This window comes from Bos taurus, chromosome 5 (genome assembly GCF_002263795.3).
Source record: "Bos taurus isolate L1 Dominette 01449 registration number 42190680 breed Hereford chromosome 5, ARS-UCD2.0, whole genome shotgun sequence".
Classification (NCBI taxonomy): domain Eukaryota; kingdom Metazoa; phylum Chordata; class Mammalia; order Artiodactyla; family Bovidae; genus Bos; species Bos taurus.
In genome coordinates, this window is record NC_037332.1 from 38,474,773 (window position 1) to 38,487,921 (window position 13,149).

At 35.8% G+C, this 13,149-nt stretch overlaps 1 protein-coding gene across 5 annotated transcripts in view; it reads left to right on the forward strand.

Annotated features, from left to right (window-relative positions):
- The window catches only part of YAF2 (YY1 associated factor 2), an 80,332-nt gene that overhangs the window by 18,772 nt on the left and 48,411 nt on the right, over positions 1 to 13,149 (forward strand). The window contains exons 4-5 of one of the 5 annotated variants that reach the window (XR_009494414.1): positions 6,850 to 6,982; positions 7,076 to 7,180. The exons of 2 other annotated variants lie outside the window; for them this stretch is intronic. Coding sequence is in view for 1 of the 3 variants with exons in the window: in XM_024991944.2 (XP_024847712.1) it covers positions 6,911 to 6,982 (72 nt within the window). In the remaining 2 variants the exon portion in view is untranslated. Of the gene's footprint in view, positions 1 to 6,849; positions 6,983 to 7,075; positions 7,181 to 13,149 lie in introns of those variants that run through there. 2 more of the 5 variants (XR_003034593.2, XM_024991944.2) reach the window with 2 other exon arrangements.

Consider the following 13,149-nt stretch of genomic DNA (forward strand, 5'->3'; position numbering starts at 1 on the left):
AGAGATGGTTATTAAAAATTGAACTGAAAATGAATACAGGGCTTAGAATCTCCTCAGATTAATTTTAATATTATAGTCAGAAAAGGTGAGAAAAAAGGTGAAGTTGCAGAGTAGAAGTTAGACTTCTTTATCATGTTGACATTCAAAATAGTTAGCTGTTTGTTATTTTTGTGTATTTAACTTGGATACTGACTATAATTAGCATATAAAGGACTAATGCTCCTGATACTTTGAACTAGGATCAGGAAAATATTTCCTTGAACTAGAAACTATTAAGGATAGAGGAGTGAGTGAGTGAGCGGGTGAAAGTTGCTCAGTCCAATTCTTTGGGACCCCATAGACTATAGAGTCCGTGGAATTCTCCAGGCGACACTACTGAAGTGGGCAGCCCTTCCCTTCTTCAGGGGATCTTCCCAACTCAGGCATCTTCCCAACCCAGGGATTGAACGGGGGACTCCTGCGTTGCAGGCAGATTCTTTACCAGCTGAGCCACAAGGAAAGCCCAAGAATACTGGAGTGGGTAGTCTATCCCTTCTCCAGTGGATCTTCCTGACTCAGGAATCGAATTGGGGTCTCCTGCATTGCAGGCAGATTCTTTACCAACTGAGCTACCAGGGAAGCCCCAAGAATAGAGGATATTAAAAGACCCCAATGCTGGGAAAGATTGAAGGCAAAAGGAGAAAGGGGCAGCAGAGGATGAAATGGTTAGACAGCATCACTTACTCAATGGACAGGAATTTGAGCAAATTCCCAGGAGATAGTGGAGGACAGAAGGGCCTGGCATGCTGCAGTTCATGGGTTGCAAAGCATCAGACATGACTTAATGATTGAACAACAACATATTAACTTTCTACAGAAGTACCTCATTTTAAGATAGAGTTTTTAAAATGTGTTGCTTAGTTAAAGGACTAGGGTATTTGTCAAATTAGAAAGATCAAAATATTGTTGAAGATCAATTAATGTGATTAAGGTGTCCTTAGGAAGAATGACTAGAACATAAAATGATATAAAACGCAAAACCATATAGCATTATGACACGGGGTAATTGGTCATGTTTAGCATAGTACAGGGGGCGGTAGGAAGTGAGAGATGTTATTTGGCACTTGCTAGAATGGTGCTTTATTCTGGAGTTGTAGTGATGTAGGCTTCTTTATATTAAGTTAACCACATCTTAAACTTAAAAATTAAAAAACGTAGCTTGTAGATAACAGCAGCCAGTTTTCAGGGCCGCACACCTAGACTGTGTGCACTGTGCAGGTCTTTGTAGTGCTTTGGCTCTGTCCAGAGGGTTGATGTGGGGCAGGAAACAGACCTGGAAGATGACGTCTGATTTGTTCGCAGTTTGAGGAGGTTTGTAGGTATAATTGAGTTGGGTCTTATCTGCTTTAGCCCTAGGTTGAATTTTTGAACCTAAAACCCAAAAATTCAGAATTGGGCCTCCACCAATTGGGACTCATGTTTTCCTGTGAGTTCCTTTTTAGGCACCAAATTGATACTCACTTTGCAACTTTTAGCTTAATACTAATTACTTTGTAACGCTTTCCATATTAGTTACCTATTGCTGTATAACAAACTACCCCAAAATTTAGTGGTAGAAAACAATCAGCATTTATTATACTCCCTCCCTCTCCCCCATCCTTTCAGTTTAGCAGGTGGTTCTGGCTCAGGATCTCTCAGGCCCAACTATGGAGGGATCCATGTCCAAGCTCTCATGGTTTTCAGTGGCCTTAGAATACCTGCTCCCAGGTTACTCACACAGCTGTTAGCAGGCCTCTGTCGGAACTCTGGCTGTCACAACATGACAGCTTACTTACCCCAAAGCACCATATCTGGTGAGAGTCATGAAAACAAGAGCCACTGTCCTTTTATAATCTAATTTTGGGAGTGACATCCATTACTTTGGCAGCTTCCCTGGTGGCTCAGATGGTAAAGAATCTGCTGCAATGCAGGAGACCTGGGTTCAAGCCCTGAGTTGAGAAGAACCCCTGGAGAAAGAAATGGCTACACACTCCAGTATTCCTCCCTGGAGAATTCCATGAACAGAGGAGCCTGGTGGGCTACCGTCCATGGGGTCGCAGAGTGGGACATGACTGAGCAACTAACACTTTCCATTACTTCTGCTAAATTCTGTTCCCTAGAAGTGGGTCACTAAATTCACCCCATACTCGGGAGGAGATTACAGAAGGGCATGTATACCAGGAGGTGGGATCATTGTGGACCATCTTAAAGGCTGCCCACCACAATGTCCTTTAAAGTTGAAAACGTTTTTTTTGTTGTTGTTACAGAATTCGTTATTGAAAGGAAAGTTTATAGAGGAAACCTAGAATATAAAATGGATAAATAGAGAGCTGTTCTGTCCAGAGCAGGGGTTTTAGGAAGCTAGAGCTGACCTACTAGCATCCCTCCCCTTCAGCTTTTCTGAACAGTTTGAGTATTAGTATGTTTACCATCTAATGTCCATCAGGAACATGAATATATACTATTTTCCTCAACCTTTCCTTTTATAATTTGTTAGCAGTTGCAGTTCTAAGATTCTAGCTTATAACAGGTTTTAGAACATGAAAAAATGATTTGTGTAAATGTTTCTGGCAATTTTAATAGTCTGGGGAGCTTTCTTTACTAGTAAATCTAATGGAATACCTGATTTTGTAATATTAGCAGATATAATTCATATATTGATAGGATAGTGATAGTGATTTACTTAGTAACTACTGTCTAGAATGTTTTCTTAACTATTTCCAAATTGTATGTATTTTTTTAAAAATCACAGGTATATCAATGATATTTGTACTTCAGTTTCAATATTAACTTGTTTCGTATCTCTTTCATACTGCAAATCGTGATTCTTAAGTGAAGTGAAAGCCACTCAGTCATGTCCGACTCTTTGGGAACCCATGGACTATACAGTCCATGGAATTCTCCAGGCCAGAATAATGGAGTGGGCAGCCTTTCCCTTCCCCAGGGGGTCGTCCCAACCCAAGGATCGAACGTCTCCCGCATTGCAGGCAGATTCTTTACCAGCTGAGCCACAAGGGAAGCCCAAGAATACTGGAGTGGGTAATCTATCCCTCTCCAGCAGATCTTCCTGACCCAGGAATCAAACTGGGGTCTCCTGCATTGCAGGCAGATTCTTTACCAACTGAGCTATCAGGGAAGACCAATTCATGATTCCTAATGAATACCATAAATTACTTATTTTCTTTCTCTTGCAATATAAAGAATATAATCTCAAAATAATAGTAGAGTCATCCTTGTGTACCCATGGGGGATTGGTTCTGGGACCTTCTCCGTTACCAAAATCTGAATATGCCACAGTCACTTATATGTAGGTTTAGGATTATTAACAGCATATTCCACAAACCTACACATCCTCTTGTGTATTTTAAATAATCCCTGGGATACTTATAATTCCTAATACAATATAAATGCTCTGTAAATAGTTGTTAGCATGAGAAATTCATGTTCTGCTTTTTGAAACTTAGTGGAAATTTTTTCTGAATATTTTTGACGTGTGGTTGGTAGAATCTGTGGATCCTGAGCCTGTGATACAGAGAGCCAACAGTTAATACAAACAATAAATCTCTAAACTTAGAATTTTTTTAGTAGTTCTTTGCAGATACGTAAAATCATTTGAAAATAATTCCATTTCTAGGTGGATATGTTACAATTTGATAACATGGTTAGATTCCAGGCATGGTTTTTAAATGCATTACTTAACTCTAGTACTTTGGCCACCTCATGCGAAGAGTTGACTCATTGGAAAAGACTCTGATGCTGGGACGGATTTGGGGGCAGGAGAAGGGAACGACAGAGGATGAGATGGCTGAATGGCATCACTGACTCGATGGACGTGAGTCTGAGTGAACTCCAGGAGTTGGTGATGGACAGGGAGGCCTGGCGTGCTGCAGTTCATGGGGTCGCAAAGAGCAACACGACTGAGCAACTGAACTGAACTGAACTGAACTTACATTTTTATTAACTTAATCCTCATAACTGTTCTGTGAAGTAGGTTCTGTTTTTACCCCTATTTTACAGATAAGTATAGTTTTTTCATCTTGATTTTAGGTTATTTATGTTAACAAGAAAATAATGCTGTTTTTGTTTGTTTCTTTATGAGTTCATGTAGAGCTAAAGGATAAAGCTGAAGGAAAGGAAAATTTAATTAACAGATTATCTGATGAGCTTGTTAAGGAACAAAGAAAGATGACAGTTTTCTTAAATAACATTATTTAATAAGTAAGTTTACAGCTCACTTTTGACCTTACTTTACTTAATTGAGCTACACACCTCCCCCTATATTTATGAACCATTATGATGTCACTTAAGTATATGTGAATATATGTATAATATTAAATTTTATTACCTGCTGAAAGATTTCACATCCCGGATTTACCATGAACAACTTTCTACAACTATAGTACCCTACATTAGAATTGCAAACCTTATTTGAAAATTTGAACATGTACTTGGAATCACAGAACCAGTTGTAATTTAAGTTGCTTCCAGCCAAAACATAATATCTAGCAGTAGTGGAAGTGAAAGTTAGCTAACTTATTTTTTTTCTGAGCAGTTTTTTCAAAAGTTCAGATTGATTTTTTAGAGTAGATTCTCATTAGTGAAATGCTTTATTAGGTTCTTAATTACTTGTTAACCTTTTTGTGAACCAGCATTATAATTGTTAGAACTTACAAAGGATATTTTTGAGTAGAGTATTCTAATTTCTGGAATTTCTTTTCTAAGCTATTCTAATAAAATCCATTTTAGTTAAACCTATGGCATAATAACAGCAACAAATAGCTTTGAATGCTGGTCTCTTAAGTGACCTTTTAGGTTACCTTAAAATATTTTCAAGATATTTTAATTTCAAATTATTTTAAAAAGTGCGTTTGATTTTATTTTAAATTCACAAGATCTTAGTCTAAATGAAGACTGTATGTGTTGCTATTAATTAAAATTGGAAATTATTGTTTCCAATTTCATTAGTTCTTAATGAAAAGTCTTATACTAGCTTTTACTGTAGGATAAAATATTTGGATTATTGCTCCTGTATCGGTTGTGTTAATCCAAACACATAGGACCTTCATGCCATGTACTGCTTCACACTTCAGGAAATATAAGTTAACTAGGAATCTAATTTAAACTAGATGATCCTTTTGGAATTTATCTCTATATTGCAGTTAGAAATTGAGGTCTATGTAGTGCTCCTGTTTGCCTGAATGAGTCATTTAAAAACTAATGCACTAATTGCTATTATTTTTTAAAACTCAGATTTATATAAAATGGATATAGCTTATCCAAAACAAATTGTATCCTTAAGTGAGAATCTAGGAAAAGTCTTGACATGGTGCTGTCCACCTTTACTAAATATAAATATTACCTCATAACAAGATTGAAATGCTAGATTTTCATTAGAGTTACATTTTAAGAATTTTTTTTGAATTACATTTTGTTTTTGATGAATTAATGATTTTATATACCATCTTACCCTGTTTACTCTTAAAGTAGAAGCTATGTATTTAATTTTTTCCATAAAAAGAAGAACCATGAAACCATATTTTTTGAAGGTAGGAAATAACTATTAAATAGCAGCATAATGAGAAAAGGAAGACTGTTACTGAAATATATCTGTATCTTCAATAGGAGCTAGTGTTTGAAGTCATCACTACTATAGCACATCAAAATGGACATGTACCTGATGAATATGTATTGCTGCTGCTGCTGCTAAGTCACTTCAGTTGTGTCCGACTCTGTGCGACCCCATAGATGGCAGCCCACCAGGTTCCGCTGTCCCTGGGATTCTCCAGGCGAGAATACTGGAGTGGGTTGCCATTTCTTTCTCTAATGCATGAAAGTGAAAAGTGAAAGTGAAGTCGCTCAGTCGTGTCCGACTTCTTTGAATATGTATTGAGTTAAAGGTAGAAGCAATCTTCATGTGTCCCTGAAGATAAATTTCTATTGAGGATACCTTTCTTTTGTTAGAAATAGTTTTCTTTTTGTTTTGTTTTGTAATGACAGGTCCAATTTAAAAAGTATAACAGTTAATTGAAAATATTACTGTACTACTTTTATAAGTGTTTACATTAAAATCAGCATTTTTATTTATCAGTGGCCTGGCATTCTTAAGGGCTTCACAGGTGGTGAAGTGGTAAAGAATCCGCCTGCCAATGCAGGAGATGTGGGTTTGATCCCTGGGTCAGGAAGATCCCCTGGAGAAAGAAATGGCAACCCACTCCAGTATTCTTGCCTGGAGAATCCCCATGGACAGAGGGGCCTGGTGGGCTACAGTCCATGGGGTCACAAAGAGTCAGACATGAACATAGCACAGTGACATACTTACATATATATATGTGGTTGGTTTGTTATAGGTAACAAATGGTTATTTTAAAGACTTATTGAGTGATGAATGGGACTTGCATTGCTGCTGTTTATCTGAAGTGTTATAGATTGTTAATTGACTGTAGTGGCCTCTACACCCAAATTCAGCCTATGTTAATGACAGTGTCTAGAAAGAAACGGTAGATTTTGATCAATTAATTACCCTTTACGGATATTAAAATATGATGGTAGTACTTTAGTGAGACAAAATAGTCCGATAGCTGATATTTTTATAAATTAAAATGTTGCTGTTGTTACAGTAGAGATTTTAAAATGAAACTATTCAAATCATTTTCTTTTTCTTGTGTTTCTAATAGTGCCAGAAGTTTCTGTTGACTATATAGTTAGCACATTGTTTCTGTATTTACTTTGGTGTGTTCATGTATAGTTATCTAATTAATTTGCAGCCCTTTCCCCTGTAGTTCTTTATGTATTAATCTCAAATAAATTTAAATAATTTTCTTATTCTGATAGAGAAGAAAAAGCTGGATCACTTACCAGTAACTGGAGTTCTCCTATTGGGTAATCTCCACAGATCCACATTCTTTGAAGTTATTGTGAATGCCTCGTGGACCATGGGACTGTTGAAATTTCCAATTTCAGGAAGGTAAGCAAGCACACTGAAGCATGTCTCTAGCATCTCCCAAATCCCCTTCCCTCCACTTTCTTACATATGCATCTGTCCTGCATGCCCCCTCAGTTCCAGTGGATGCCCGTCAGGAAGATTCCCATGCTGGACAGAAGGGCAGGAGAGGTGGATCTGTGAGGGAAAAGACCCAATAGGATAACTCAAGTTACCGGTAAGTAGTCTAGTTTTCACAGACTTGAGATTCTTTTTGCCCATTTCTTCTCTTGAGGAGTTCATTTAATTGCAAAGAGAGGAAATGGTTTGGGATAGTTTCTTTTTGTAAGTTTTATGTGGATTATAGTATTTATTGTATAGACAATAAATACCTAGTTCTTAATGGACATATGAATGAATGTGACATTAAGGTACAGCATTTACATAATGTTTATAAAAATTATGTATTTACTACCTTTTGGTAAATAGTGTAATAGTTCTAAAGCAATATGAGGAGCTATGTGTTGAATTACTTTAGTTCTTTTATTTGTGATACTGCTTTTATTGAAGTAGATGCTCATACTGTAAAATTTCTGCTTGTGTCTAATTTAGCCAAATTATTTTGACATTGTACTGAACAGCAAGAATAGTTTTACATTAATTGACCAACACTTCTTACTGATATAATTTTCAGTGTACCTTAAATTTCATTGAATGTATGTTTGGAAATAATTTAAGGTATCTTGCAATTATATTTACTACTTTGTTGTTTATAATGGATAGCCTTATTAATGTGAAGGGTAACACAGTTGGTTCAGTGTGAGCTCTGCCTCAGTTACTAACCCTATTTATTTGTATAAATGTTAGAATTGTATAGCGTTCCTTGCTTCCCATTTCTCTCTTACTCATTCTGTATTGTTACCAGTTACCGTTTCTAAAAGGCCACTTACATTACATAAAGAGCCATAGTGATGCCATGCTCTTGCTGTTTTATAAAATTTCATCCATAGCTCAGTACTTAGGGCCTCTCATAATCCAGTCCTATTTATCCAGCCTTAATTTCTTTTTATCCAGCCTTAATTTCTTCAATTTGAAACTTTTGTTTTGGTGTTACCTCAGCATTTATGCTTTAGCTTGTGCTTTTCCATTTTCTTGAAATGACCTTGGAAGATCCATTCTGCTTCTCTATATTTTAAAGTTGAAGTTAAGTCCTATCCCTTATGTATATCCTTTTATGCTGACATCTCTGTTCGTCTCTTTCTTCAGTGAAAAAATGAGATTACTATGAGGCTTGAATTAATTAATTAATGAAATGTACTTAGAATAGTGACTAGCAGCACATACTAACTTCTCTTATTAACTATTATTTGACCATAGATTTATCTTAAATATTTTTGTGATTGTACATATAATTCTTATCTGTATGACACAGTTTAGCTTTAAATATTGGTATCAGATTGTACCAATAGATATTTCTTCTGATACAAAACTGTTACTCTGACTTTATTGTCTTTGACAGCAAGTATAGGCTTTTATTGGGCTTCCCTTGTGGCTCAGAGAATAAAGAATATGCCTGGGATGGGAAGATCCCCTGGAGAAGGTAAAGGCTACCCACTCCAGTATTTTGGCCTAGAAAATTCCATGGACTGTATAGTCCATTGGGTTGGAAAGAGTTGGGCACGACTGAGAGACTTTTTTTTTTAATAGGCTTTTTTTTTTTTTTTTTGTCTGTAACCTTACTTCTTAAGGTTAGTGACTGAGATTAAATCATGCCCATTGAAAAGTTAGTTTTCATGTAGAATGACATACATACTTACCAGTTTTTTCATTTGTAAAATAGGTTTTCATTTGGCTAATCAATCCTGTTTGTACTGTATGTTTTTCTTAAGAACAGCTTTCCTTCAAAGCTGATATACATTGTTCATTTCCATTGCACTCGAGAAAAGACTGTATAGTATTGAGAGAGTTAATTAGATTGTATTCACTTTAAGACTGTGTGTTATTGGAAAACAATCTGGAAACTTAATGTACTTGATTTTTGAGGCCTGAATATCTTAGGAGATAATTGGTTGATTTTTTTTCAGAAATGCTTGAATTTAAAATACCTGTCTGATGAAACAGTATATAGAATCTGATTTCAAGGCCATTGAAGGAAGGAAATGCTCTTTGACAGATTGGGTGTCACTTTATTTTATTTTGTGGCTGTCCCATGCGCCGTGTGGGATCTTAGTTCTCTGACAAGGGATCAAACCTGTGCCCCCTGCATTGAAAGTGTGGAGTCTTCACTGGGCCTCCAGTGAAGTCCCAAGTGTCGCTTCTAAATAATCACCAGAGAACCACTTCAGGTCCAGTTAGATGAGCCAAACTGAAGAATGTTTAGTCAAATGACAGCAGTGTTTGATTTGAATCTGCTGACTGTTCAGTCTCCTGATTTTTTAGTGTGATTGTGGTATGGTGGTTACATTGAGAATGGCCTTATTCTTTAGAGGTACATGCTGAAATACTTAGAAGTGAAATGTCATGGTGAGTTCAGAAAAATCATGTGTGGGTATCTGAATGTGGTATATGTTATGTGTATGTAAAGAGAGATAAAGGGAGAGAGAAAGCAAATCTGGCAAGTTTTAACAGTTTTGGGTCTAGGGGAAGGGTATAGTGGTACACATTGTACTTTAAGCTTTCCTGTGGCTCTGATATTTTTCAAAGAAAAGTTGTGTGTGGGGGAGAGTACTTTAAAAAGAACTTTATTGTGCTTCAGTTTCTCTAATTCTAAAATGACAATAATAGAACTTACTCTTTCCATGCCCTGATGCAGGTAGGCACAGTGGGATAACATTTGGTAGAATAGCAGGCAGGAGAGCTTTTAAGAAGTAATTTTCTTTTTACATTAAAAAAGAATTTTATAGTGGAGAACTGTTCAAAGAACATTTCACCTAAAAGTATATTAGATTAAAATATATCTGTTCCCTTTTTTATTATTCAGAGCACATTCCATTATAATTGAATAAAAGCAATCAAGTAACAGTAAATACATGTAGATATATAAATTAACCAATTGAAATCTTGAAAATGAAAATATCTAGTTATAAAATAATCATGGGCAAAACAGAAGATTAGACATAGATAAAGAGAAACGTTGTTAATTCCAAGATAAAACCAATAACTCATCCAGGACCAGAGCCCAGGGAGATGAAGAATGAAAAATAGAAAAGAAAAACTAAGACACTTTAGGGCTAGCTTGCAAAGCTCCAATGTAATGTACAGAAGACAGAATATGGAGAATGGTAGAGAAGCAATATTGAAGAAAAATGACTAAGGATTTTTCAAATATTAAAAAGAAATAATGGAAATTAAGAAATAACTAGAGTGGAATCACAAAAACGTTGTATCAAAACTAGAAGGATGTAAGAAAAGTGGTACTTAGGGGTAAATTTATAACCTTAAATGGCTGTGTTAGATTGAAAAAAAGTAAGTGAGCCATATATACAACTCAAGAAACAAAAATAAAAAGTAAAACCAAAGACAGGAGAAAAGAGAAAATAAAAATGGAATTAGATGAAATAGAAATAATCAACAATAGAAATGACAGCAATCATCTTTCAAATCAAAGCTGTTTCTCTTCAGCTGACTAAGTACTGGAAATACCAAGAAGCACATGACATAATAAAATTATAAAATGGGATATAATTACAAATAATAATTGTAATTTAAAAAATCATAAGAAATCACTATTAATTTATGTTATAAATTTTTAAAAACCTGATGAAATTGTCTGTTTTCTAGGCAAAATATCAGTTAGAAATTGACTGTAAAAGAAAAAGATAGTCATAGAAACTAAAAACCATTAAAAAATTGAAGCTGTAGTAAATTTCCCCAAGAAGTTTTTAAAAATATCAGCTTAATTGCCGTATAGTTCATAAACCATACCACCTACCCACCTAAAATGTACAGTTTAATGGTTTTTAATATTTTTACATAATTGTTGAATCATCATCATAGCTAATTTTTAGAATATTTTCATCACCTCAGAAAGAAACGGTGTACCTATTAGCAGTCAGTTCCAATTCTCTGAAACCCTCCAGCCTTAGACAATCACTAATCTGCTCTCTTGTTTCTATAGGTTTGCCTGTTCTAGATCTTTCACATAAATAGAATCATTTAATAAATGGCCTTTTGTGGTTTGCTTCTTTCATTTAGCATATTTTTAAGGTCCAGCCATGTTGAAACATGTATCATATACCTCATTCCTTTTTATGGCCATATAATATTTCATTGTATGGATATACCACATCAGTTGATGGATATTTGGATTTTTTTCCCATTATGAATAGTCCTTATACTGGCCTTTGTGTATAAGATTTTGTGTAAACATAGTTATATGTTTTCATTTCTCTTGGATGTATACCTAGGGGTAGAATTGATGGGTCTTGTGGAAACCATGGAACAACAACAAATAGGGAAAGGAGTACATCAGGGCTGTATATTGTCACCCTGCTTATTTAACTTCTGTGCAGAGTACATCATGAGAAACACTGGGTTGGAGGAAGTACAAGCTGGAATCAAGATTGCTGGGAGAAATATCAATAACCTCACATATGCAGATTACACCACTTTTATGGCAGAAAGCAAAGAATTAAAGAGCCTCTTGATGAAAGTGAAAGAGGAGCTTGAAAAAGTTGGCTTAAAACTCAACATTCAGAAAACTAAGATCATGGCATCTGGTCCCATCACTTCATGGCAAATAGATGGGAAAACAGTGTCAGACTTTATTTTTTTGGGCTCCAAAATCACTGCAGATGGTGACTGCAGCCATGAAATTAAAAGACGCTTGCTGTTTGGAAGAAAAATTATGACCAACCTAGACAGCATATTAAAAAGCAGAGACATTACTTTCCCAACAAAGGTCCATATAGTCAAAGCTATGGTTTTTCCAGTAGTCATGTATGGATGTGAGAGTTGGACTATAAAGAAAGCTGAGTGCCGAAGAATTGATGCTTTTGAACTGTGGTGTTGGAGAAGACTCCTGAGAGTCCCCTGGACTGCAAGGAGATCCAACCAGTCCATCTTAAAGGAAATCAGTCCTGAATATTCATTGGAAGGACTGATGCTGAAGCTGAAAGTCCAATACTTTGGCCACGTGATGCAAAGAACGGACTCATTTGAAAGGACCCTGATGCTGGGGAAGATTGAAGGCAGGAGGAGAAGAGGGTGACAGAGGATGAGATGGTTGGATGGCATCACCGACTCAATGGACATGAGTTTGAGTAAACTCCGGGAGTTGATGATGGACAGGGAGGCCCGGCGTGGTGCAGTCCCTGGGGTCACAAAGAGTCGGACATGACGGAGTGACTGAACTGAACTGTGGTAACCATGGAAGCTTTTAAGGGACTATCAAACTATTTTACAGAGTAGCTGTACCATTTTACTTTTCAACCAACAGTGTATGAAGGTTCTAGTTTTTCTACACCCTCATCAGCATTTTCATTATATGTTTTTTTTTTAATTAAAGCATTCCTAATGGGTGTGAAGCAGTATCATAAAGAATAGTTTTAATTGTGATTTTGTTATCATAATTTCAGACATATTTTTGGGGAACAGGTAATCCCAATTTTATACAAACTGACCTAGATAGTAGAAAAAGAGGGAGAGCTGTTCTGTTGTTTATCAGAGAAACTTACCCTGGAAACCTAAACTGAAAAGAATATGCAAGGAAAAATAATGGTACATTCAATCTCATTTACAAACAGAGACAAAATTTTTAATTAGGATAAGAATGTAAACATAGCTCAATATTTGAAAATTATTAAGACGATCTTGAAAGATTTGATAAAATTCTTATAGAACTCAATACTCATTAGTTTTGTTTTTTTTTTAAAGTAACCTTTAAACCATGACGAGAAACATGTTTCTTCCAATAGACGCTCTCTTTAAAACTTAACTGTCTAAATCTTAGAAACATACCCATTAATATCAAGAACAGGACAAATATACCTCTACTAGTAAGATTAAAAAAAAAAAAAGGAAATAAATTACAAAAGGACTATAAAGGAAGAAAAATGAGATGAATGTATCCATAGGAAATTAAAAACAAAAAATAACAGACTATGGTACTTCCTTGTGGTTCAGTGGTCAAGACTCGACATTCCCAATGCAGGAGACACAGGTTCAATCCCTGCTCAGTAAACTAAGATCCCACGTGCCATGTGATGTGGCCA